The sequence below is a fragment of the Tigriopus californicus genome, chromosome 11 (assembly GCF_007210705.1).
Source record: "Tigriopus californicus strain San Diego chromosome 11, Tcal_SD_v2.1, whole genome shotgun sequence".
Lineage (NCBI taxonomy): Eukaryota > Metazoa > Arthropoda > Copepoda > Harpacticoida > Harpacticidae > Tigriopus > Tigriopus californicus.
In genome coordinates, this window is record NC_081450.1 from 8,067,728 (window position 1) to 8,078,844 (window position 11,117).

At 43.1% G+C, this 11,117-nt stretch overlaps 1 protein-coding gene across 1 annotated transcript in view; it reads left to right on the plus strand.

Moving 5' to 3' along the window:
• LOC131889868 (probable serine/threonine-protein kinase DDB_G0268078) overlaps window positions 1-11,117 on the plus strand; it is a gene marked incomplete at its 5' end in the record, with an annotated part of 87,958 nt that overhangs the window by 2,128 nt on the left and 74,713 nt on the right. The window contains 1 exon segment of the mRNA XM_059239082.1: window positions 9,959-10,293. Coding sequence (XP_059095065.1) covers window positions 9,959-10,293 — 335 coding nt within the window.

The window sequence follows — 11,117 nt, forward strand, 5'->3', positions numbered from 1 at the left end:
CACAAATGAAACTTCTTAGCCAATTGAGAACCTTGCCTTGGATCCCAATTTCATGGAGCCTGTTAACTAAAAGGCCATGATCTACCTTGTCAAAGGCCTTGGCAAAGTCGTGATAAACTACATCGACTGATTCATGGCTCTCCAGTCCCTCAATAACTTGCTCTATATGTTCAATCAGTTGGGTAACCGTGCTAAAATGTGCTCGGAACCCATGCTGTCTAGGAGAAAGGACTTCATGGATATGAAGAAATTCAACAAGTTTGAACTTCTTGATCTTCTCAAACACCTTCGCAATATTCGAAGTGAGAGAGATCGGCCTATAATTACTCGGGAGTGACTTATCTCCCCCTTTGAAAATTGGAACCACATGAGCTTCCAGAGAAGAGGGGAACTTGCCCTGGTCCAAGATGCAACGCATCAAGTACGAGAAAACAAGAGCAAGAACCAGTGAGCATCTCATCAGAAACTGAGATGTCACCCCATCAGGGCCAGGGGAGCTCGAGAGTCTCAAGAAAACACACTAGAGAACTGATCTCCAAGTATGTTGGCTATAGTCTCTGCATTGTCTATGGCTTTCCCATCGACCTTAAAAGGCCCTGCAAGGTGTTTGATCTTTCTCTTAGAGTTTGCGTAAGGTTGTAGGGAGTATGTAGGTGTTGATCTAGTAGCATCTTCTAAGTCAGGGTTGGAGCAATGTTTAATCAAATTTCCTGATCACTTTAAGGGCTAGCCCAATTCGCCAACTCTAACTCGCTATACTTATAATGTATAATAATATGTAATTCTTAAGGATTATATGTAGCAAGAGAAAATTGGAATTGGAGCTTGTACCTTAGAATGATCCCACTGCCATTTATCGGAAGAGGGGATTGAAAAATAGTCACGGATAATAGGACTTGAAATGAACAAAAAGCGAAGGAAAAGAGTGGGAAAGTTTGTGTTCATAGCCAGAGTAATTTGATACAAGAACCGGAAACGAACGGGTATGGAACGATTTCGCTCATAACCAATCCGTGGAGGGTGGATTGGACTTTGCGACAGCGGGCAGGACGTCATTGAGCATTGCTACAAAAGTTCGACGTGATATGGCCAACACGAAGACAGCAATCACTCGAACCATAAATGACCGTGATGGTCATTCTTCAATTCGGACAACCATTGGCGTCTTAACTTTCCGTCTTTTCCTTCGTGCCAGCCAGCGAGCGCGAGTCAATTTTGAAAGTAGGAGTGAATCGGAGCTAAAAATTGGCACTAGCTTTGAGGCAATTTCAGAAAAAACTGAATATAGTATGAATTTGAAACGTCATATGCCAATTTCATAGAACCAAACGTGATATAACAAAGACCATTAATTGCATTGAAATGCCCAACAGAGAGAAGAAAAGCTTCTGGGTAATACAAATAAGGCTTTAATTTTTTTTTTTAAATTTTGTTCATGGCTCAGGCAGGGANGAGCGCGAGTCAATTTTGAAAGTAGGAGTGAATCGGAGCTAAAAATTGGCACTAGCTTTGAGGCAATTTCAGAAAAAACTGAATATAGTATGAATTTGAAACGTCATATGCTAATTTCATAGAACCAAATTTTGTTCATGGCTCAGGCAGGGACGAGGAGATCGACACTCCGCATGCTATGCGGCAGACTTCCCGGATTGAGCCACGGACTTCTAGAAATGTGGACTGCAAACCAGCTTCTTACTCAATCGGCCTGCTCTTGGTGGAGAGGATAACCACTTGGAGGGATGGGGGGGGTTGGCATTGGCTTACTGCCTGGTTTCTTCCTTTTTGACCCAGCACATCCAATTCTTGACTGAACTATACAGATTTGAATTTATCTGTGTTTTAAAAGTGTCTAAAGACTATGACTTGAAAGGATACTTTAAAAATGGAACCTATCACCCATTTGGCTAAATAAAGAAACTACTTGCATGCATGCTTTCGTCGTAATGGCAGTTTCCAAATAAGTCCAATACATAACATCGCTTATATAAACACTTCTTGATACACTCCAAGCCTTTTGAATGACGTGTTCCTTGGTCAGCTACGCATAGAAAAAGATAAACATGGCGGATTCCGCTGGCCAATGAAGTCCAGGACGCTACTTGCACTAATGAAACTTGCTGAAGATTGGGCCTCTCTGATCGAATTGGGGACCATCATCCACGACCATACTGCTTCGGGTTGGAATGAAGATGTGCGCTCTATGGTTGAGGATTGCCTTCATGAACAAAAGGGGAATGTCAAGGAAGTGGAAGCAGAGGTTATCGTTCATGTGGAACGCCGAGAAGACGAAGCGACCGCAATATTTGGTGATGATCAATGGTAAAAGACAATTCGTTCAGTTCTGTACTTTGTATAGGACAGGAAAAGGCCAAGGGCGTCAACTTGAGAACAACTGATGATGGAAATTATGGAGTTACCCATTTAACGGAGGCCTTGGATGGCAACGGACTGGGGATCAACGAGGGATTGAACTTGAACAAAGGAACTGACACAACCATTGAAAACTTTGACAGAACTGGAAAGTCAGGCGAACCGAGATTATTGCGGATGACGTATCTGTCTCTCACGAAACAATGGGGTTCAGTTCTGGAACGAGTTCAACGATCAAGGTGAAAATGCCCAAGTTTAGAGCAAATATAAACAGCCTTAGTGCGCTCCCTCCTCCCCTATAGTGGAGTCAAAAAAAAAACAAAAAAGAGGAGGTTTTGATACATCAAATGAGATTTTTGCCAATTGCAATACATATTAGGAATTTTATGAGATACAAATGAAATTGGTGATTCCTGGGGACACACCAACCAAGGACTTCTAGAGAAATAGATAACAAACGGATTTGATAATTCGTACCTCCTTCACCGTTGACTTCTGCAAACTTCAACACTTCATGGGACCATAAGATCTTCTCGAATTGGTCAAATTAGGCCGAAAATAATGCTCGGGGTACTCAGGAGATGAGATCAAATTTATGAGGTAATTGTTACGTAGAATTTGAATTTTCGGCCTACTTTACTTGTACCTTTATTAAGGGTAAAAACAATTCCCCTTCTAGCCCAAGGGCACGTGGTAAAACATCACACAAAAATAAACAAAATGTTAATTGCAAGGTTCAATCCTTCTTTTCCATCCCAACCTCTCATATCAAAGCAGACCATACCCGCCACACTCCCCATCCGGCTCTAGTCCTTAGATTAGGCCAAGCTATCCTCCTTGTTTTCTGACTTATCCTCCTTGCCTTCTGAGTTATCCTGCTTGTCTTCCGATTTATCCTTGTTGTCTTCTGACTTATCCTGCTTATCTTTCGACTTATCCTGCTTGTCTTCCGACTTATCCTGCTTGTCTTCCGACTTATCCTGCTTGTCTTTCAACTTATCCTCCTTGTCTTCCGACTTATTCTCCTTGTCTTCCAACTTATCCTCCTTGCCTTCCGACTTATCCTCCTTGTCTTCCAACTTATCCTCCTTGTCTTCCAACTTATCTTCCTTGTCTTCCGACTGTATCCTCCTTGTCTTCCGACTTATCCTGCTTGTCTCCTGACTTATCCTCTGTGATGACTAATAATGCTGACCTACTTTCTCGTTGTTTGCTTTATGTACCAACGCAAACCAGAAATACACTTTGATCTTAACTCTTGATCAGACTACATGTCTTCTCTCTTATCCCACTTGATACGATCATGCAATTGCGCAGTTGGTTAGTTAGTACGAATCTAAGAAGTGCTTTCCGTCTACGGCTTATCACTGATCCGAGACCTGTGGACCCAATACATGTTTATGTTATTGGCGTGTTCACTGTGTACTTTTGTGTGAGGATTTGTGTGAGAATCACCTCCTTCAACTTCCATCCATCACGATTTTATGGTGTTGATCTTGGATTGTCAAATTCCCAGGGTGACAATTCATCGTCGAATCCGCCTATCCTCCGAGTCTTTCTCCGTCATGTCTGACCAAGAGCCATTCAGGTTTTGAAAGCCAGCCGTAAGGGCTTCAAGGCTTCTCTAACTCGAGCGAGGAACGTGGCCAAATCCGCTTTTAGCGACTACGTCAAGGGTGAGCGTCCAACATTGTTGGAAAGATTTGTCGACAATTGGGATGAACGACTACAAAAATATTTGAATGCAGAGGATCAGGTCATCTGCGTCTGATTCGCAAGATGCAGATCCGGCCGTAGAGGAGAATCTTCAGGCTTTTTTCAAATCTAAATCAAAGTTGATTGGGTTCCAAAAAGATGTGGAGGCTTCCATACTCCGAGCTGAGGTTAATGATCGTCCTCAAAGTGCTCGTGGATCTGGGCAGAGTTCTTGTCTCCCTAGAATTGATGCAAAGAAGCCACCATTAATGCAAGATGACACTGATCACAAGAAATTTATCAGATGGCGTCCATTATGGGTGAATTACTCTAATCTTATATGTTTAGATCAAAGAGACCAGTCTATCCAAGTGGGCCTCTTATGGGAATGCAGTTCCTTGGGATTCTTGAGGATTATCCAACATATGCTGGGCATCAAACAAGACACCAGTTGTGACATGGTCAAAATCTTGTATTTGATGCAGGAACATCTCCGAAGCCTGAGGAATGTCCACCTGGATATGTGCGATCTTCTGGCAGTGCGACAGAAGGATGGTCAGGATTACACCTCCTTTTGCAATTCTCTGCGTGAATTGGCCGATTATGCAGACACTGCAAAGATCACGGAAGACCGTCTCCTTATAGCTTTAGTGTTACAGGAGATGAGGACTGACGGTGATAAGGCCAGGATCATGGAGCGCAATCCCACCACTTTCAATGAAGCCCAAAAGTTCTTGCTAGAACTTGAGACCAATCGCCGCGGAGTCCGTGGGTTTCATTCCCAATCTCCTATCCATGAAGTCGGCGCCCTGGATGAAGTGGATCAAGTGGCGAAATCCAACTATAAGAAGAAAGGTGGAAAGTCGGGTAAGATGCTTTTGACAAAATCAGGGCATCCAGAGAAGTGTCTGCTCTGTGGTCTTACCAAGACACATTCTCGTGACGATTGTCCGGCTTTAAAGTCGACGTGTCACGGATGTGGCCGAACTGACCATTGGCAGCCTGCGTGCCGCCAGAAAGATATGTCATGAGACAAGAAGGCAGGTGGTTTACATCTTTGGGTGGCAACGTCGTCTCAACAAGAGCGTGGCAACCGGATTGATGTCTTGGTCTCCCCTCACCAATCGTCCAAGTCTGCCAATCTCCGATTTTGTGCCGACACAGGAGCAGACATTCTTATAATGGGTATGAACCAATTTCGGAATTCGGATCTTTGCCAATTGACATCAATTGAACAATTTCTATGGAACTCCACCATTTCCAGTGTTGATGGCCGTCCCCTTAATCTCGTTGGTCCATTCCAGTCCGATCTGTCTTTGATTAATGAACATATTGCCCATAACGTGACCGTAGTCGTCAGCTATCATGTTGACGATGCATACCTTAGTTTGGATGCGTGTCGAGCCTTGGGAATTGTTGGACCCAATTTCCCTAGTCCGGCTATCTCTGTAATTGAAGAGCAAGGCAATTCGATCCCTGATCCGGCCCAACCTCTTTGGCCGTTGAAAGAGAGAGAAGAATGGATTTTATCGTTACCTCCTACACCCTCTAGGGACGATTTTCACTTCGTTGAAGCCAAACTCAAATCTGTTTACAGCTCTGTTTTTGATGAATCACGGTTGAAACCCATGTGTGGTCCCATTGTTGGAGATCCAATGGTGATAACCTTGAAGGAAGGGCCTTGAAGGAAGGGGCGAGGCCATTTGCGATCAACACTGCACACCAAATACCAATTCCTCAGTTGGCCCCTGTCAAGAAGGATCTTGATGAAATGGTGGATCGTGGAATCATTGAGCCGGTAGGTGATGTCCCAACGCCCTGGTGCCATCCATTGGTCGTGGTGCCCAAGCTAGATGGATCCTTCCGCCTGTGTGTGGATTTGACCCGTTTGAATACAGAGGTCGTACGCTCCATCCATCCAATCAAAACTCCAGCTGACGAATTTGTGGATTCGAGCCCTGCGATTCGTTTTTCGTTAAGCTCGACTTAGTCAAGGGTTACTGCCAAATGCCTCTGGCCAAAAAATCTCAAGATTTGACCACTTTTATAACTCCTTTTGGGAAATTCCGATTTTTGCGCTCACTGATGGGTTTCATTTCTACGGGTGATTCGTTTGCTTATAGAGGTGACGTGGCAATGTCTGGATTTGGTGTCCAGAAAGTCGTTGATGACATGGCCGTTGGAAAAGAGCACTACCACGACTTGGTTCGCATTACATGCGAGATCCTTGAGCACTCTGCTCGTTTTGGGATGACCGTCAATGCGGAGAAGAGTCTGATTGATGGGGCTGAAGAGATCGAATTTGTGGGATATTGTATTTTCCACAACAGCATCCAGGCAGATCCGGAGAAGGTGGCCGCAATTTCAAGGTTTCCTCCTACTGAGGACCATAGGGATTTGCGATCGTTTCTTGGGCTCGTGAACCAATCAGGCCAGTTCTCAAGTGAGATTGCCGAGACCGCGGAACCATTGAGAGGTCTGCTGAAAACAAATAATGTTTTTATTTGCCTCCCTGAGCACCTGAAGGCATTTGAGCGGGTGAAATCCGTTCCTACCTCTCCGCCCGTTTTGGGAATGTTCAAGCTGGGAGCCAAGACCGTCCTTCAAACGGATGCGTCCAAGTTAAAGGGCCTTGGGTTTGCACTCATGCAATTGCACAAGGGTGAGTGGAAGCTCATTCAATGTTGATCTCAATTTTTGAAGGATGGTGAGAGTAGATATGCCATCCTTGAGCTCGAAGCTTTGGCTATCTATTGGCCGATAAAGAAGTGTCGAATTTATTTGGCAGGTTTGGAGAACTTCATTGTCGTTATGGATCACAAACCTTTGAGAAATATTTTCAATGGTCAAATGCTCAATGCCATTAAAAATCCTCGAATTCTCACTTATGGCTCCCGTCTCTCCTCTTTCAAGTTTTTGGTGGAATGGAAGTGTGGTAAGGAACACTACATTCCGGATGCCTTATCTCGAGCGCCAGTTTGCAATCCAATGGATGAGGACGACGACCCCGACAACCATGGTGGCTTCAATCTCCAAATGGCGATGGTCAAAGCTGGAGAAACCGATCTAAATTTAGATGATCTATCTGCTCACGCATGATCCTTGCCTGAATATGGAGCATTGTCATCTTCTGTCGAGAAGAACACCGTGGTTAAGGTCAGATCCGGATATGTTTCACTTTTTAAAAAGATTGCGGATGAATTATTCGTTGACGGCGATCTGGTTCTTTATGGGTCTTGTGTTGTTGTTCCTCCACCTGCTATCAAAAAGATTTCATTATTACTTCATGCCAGTCATCAGGGCGTGGAACGAACGAAAAGGAGGGCGCGACAAATTTTGTTTTGGCTAGGATTTTTGTCCAACATTTCAAATATATTTGAGAATTGTCGCAAATGCGCGTACTTCTGACCTTCTTATCCTCCCGAGCCCCTTTTGGCGAAAGACCATCCCTCTCGTCCATTTAAGATGGTTTTGACCAACTAATTCTCCTTGTCTTCCAACTTATCCTCTTGTCTTCCGACTTATCCTGCTTGTCTTCTGACTTATCCTCCTTTTCTTCCGACTTATCCTCCTATATCTTCTGACTTTTCCTCCTTTTCTTCCGACTTATCCTCCATATCTTCTGACTTATCCTCCTTGTCTTCCGACTTAACCTCCTTGTCTGCCGACTTATCCTCCTTGTCTGCCGACTTATCCTCCTTGTTTTCCGACTTATCCTCCTTCTCTGACTAAAATCGGCAGCTGTCTCTGGTTCCATAGGACGTTGCAATAGTTACCATAGCCAATTGTCACTCTTTTTTATACTCTCAACTCGTGCCATTGGCCAAACACCTCGTTTGGCACCCTTGATACGAAGGAGCACAAAATTCCAGATTCTTCTGCCTTTTGCTCCCCTTGTTTCGCCTTTGTAGACGTTGGAAATAGTTATTCAGGTATCGTACCCAGAATTGATCCCCCAAGTATGGGATCCGTTTCCACCGGAATTTCCCATTGCCACGATATCTTTTTCTGTGAATTCTTGTAGAGGCACTGAATACAGCTCTTCTTTTTGACATAATAAGGATGATGGAGACGCACAATACTGCATTGACGAACAAAGAGTTTTGTCTTGCATCAATAAAAATTACAAGTTGATGTACATAACTATTTTTGGTATGAGTGGTTGACGAGCGGAAATGAGTGAAAATGAACGAGACCTGTTTATCTACAGCTAGTTCTACATGAAGTTTGAACTTGTTGGAAACAAAACAATGCACATTCAAATAAAGCCTTTTAACTGGCTGATTTTCTTTCGATGGAAAAAGCGATCAAATCTTTGACGAGGCTTTCTAAACATAAATGCTTTTGTACAAAACTCATCTTGGGTGTAGGGTGATAAAACCTTTGAGGGGAAGCTAAAAGGGATGAAGGACGAGGATTTCTGGTTGTCACATGGGTATACGTTCTTAAAGATGCCTTGGGACAATGGCGACCAAGGGTTGCAAAGGCTTGGTATGAAAGAGGTTAAAGAAATTGAAAGTGACAGTGGGAGAGAAAGAGGAGAGGGAAAGAGCGAAGGAGTACTACAGAAAGAGATTGGCTAAATCTATTGAGAGACTTGAAAGTGAAGTTATGGATGTTATGGTATACAATTGGTTCTCTTCTGGAGCCTAGTGGTATTTCTCTGGGCGCTTTTGCTCATAAAATCATTTTGCTTTTTTGCTGGATCAATCTCATGATGGCATGTAAAGCTCAACTGTTGCTCCCTTTTTTGCTGGCCTTCCCAAAGGGAAAGCATTGAGTTAAATTTGACGTTCAAATTTGTTGGTAGACCAAATATTGTGTAAAGTTTAAGTGGCAACAATTTGTTATGTCCCTAAGGACACACCCCTAATCCAATATACACGGAGGGTTGTATCTGCACGTCCGTTCTGTTCAAGATCTAGATTAGGAGAAAGAAAGGTAGAGAGATGTAGAGAGAGAGAGCAATAAAGAAAGAGAGAGCAGGACAGCTGCATATGCGCATGTGCATGCAATACAAGTACACACCATCTCCCCTCACAGATGGAAGTATCCTCTTTCTCAAGAAATTTAATAAGTATTGGAGAAAAATAGAATCGCTGGATTTGCTGAATTAGAAGGATATGCGCAAAACGTCGTTTCTTGGAAAACTGGACAACTCGTTTCTTCACCACGCAAGTGGAGTTAGCCAGTAAGGTATCAAATTTCTTCTTAGGCAATAATTGACGAAACATGATGACTCAAGGTGTAGAATAAGTTGATAAGAAGACAGGATGGGCATCATGCACAATTCACGGTGGGCATTTTCCACGATAAAGAGTGGGCATCATCCACAATTCACGGTGGGCATCATCCACAATTCACGGTGGGCATCCTCCACAATACATGGAGGGCTACAGGCAAAAGAAAAAAAAAATGAACGTAAACAGATGGCAACAAGTCGGACATGCCGATTGCGCCATGTTATGTCCCAAAGGACACACACCTAATCCAATATACACGGAGGGTTGTATCTTCACGTCCGTTCTGTTCGAGGGATTTAATTCTTCATTTGATCATGTTATACAAAAGAAAATAAAGAAGTCCCCCCAACAAAGGAATAAAAATTAATAAGAAAACAGATAGGGAAGTCAAATGGCCAAACGGCTATAAATGTTTATGAGTGTAAAACATGTCAGCAAGAAGTCGAAAAAGGGTAAAACAGGTGAAAAATGAACAAAGCTGTTTTGAAAATTGGGAGCTTTGGGCCAATTGTTTCGCCCAAAAAATCCAGGAGCTTTCTGGTTCAAACTTTTTTTCGCGGTCTACCCATCACATTTCCAAACATCTGTGCACTGGTCGTGATCCATTACTTTCGCAGAACCCTATATGCAACTCATTTTCCATCTTCCAGGGCTTCAACGATACAAATTCGTCAAGTTAATCGGGGATGGTACTTACGGGCTTGTGTATTTGGCTTTCAACGTAGAAACTCGTGAAAAGGTTGCTATCAAAACAATGAAACGCAAATACAACTCGTGGAATGAAGTAATGGAGTTACGTGAGGTCAAAAGCCTAAAGAAACTTCATCATCCGAATGTGGTCAAGTTACGAGAAGTGATACGAGAAAATAAGAGACTTTACTTTGTATTTGAATACATCACAGGGGATCTCCTGAGTATGATGCGTGAAAAAGCCGAGCCATTCCCCGAACCGTGGATCAGACACGTGGTCTTCCAAATCCTTCAGGTAATAGTGGGACTCGTTGGGATGAAATTTCCACATCAGCGAATGATTGAGTTTAACAGTTTAAAGTTTGAGTGGAAGAAAGTGTATTATGTGATCAAAACTGTTTACCAACATTTAGTCTAGCGTTTCAGAAGTCATCTTAATGATCGGTTGGCTATTCACTTCAATTTACTTAATTGCTCCTTCAATTTATTTTAAGGTTAACTTGTGAAAAAAGTGGTCGCTTATTTGGCCTTCACCTTTCGAAGGGGTATGCAAATCTAAGGAGGCTAATGCGCATAGTAATTTCTAGGCAGGTAGATGGGGACCCATTGTTTAACACAATCTTAACATTTTTTTATTTGGGGTGCCAGGGTCGCCAGGATGCCAATAACTTTTGAACGGCTAAATGCAGTTTAATAAAAAGAATTGTGAACGGTAATTTGACATTCAATTCCTTACCAAAGCTGCAAACGACTTCAATGAACCAAGCTTTCTCGTTTCTTACGCGGCGAGTAGAGATCCTTCAATTCAACGGTATCACACTCTCCTCACTTCTCGGCCCAACCAACTCTCTCATGATCAAGACGGATTAATTCCAAACCATTCTGTTGTGGCGAGCAGCTCGTTTGCTCTCACCTGACCATGCCTCATTCGACTGAGAATAGTCCTCGAGTCAGCAGCCATATTTGATGACCCCGTACTTTTTGAACAATGGCTGACGAAGATACTAAATTTGATTGTGTTGAGATTACAGGAACACACCAGATCTCTTGTCTTCACGTCCAAAAAAACCAATCTTTATTCTCCCCTCTCTTCGAGTCCCGTTTGCTCAATCATAGATC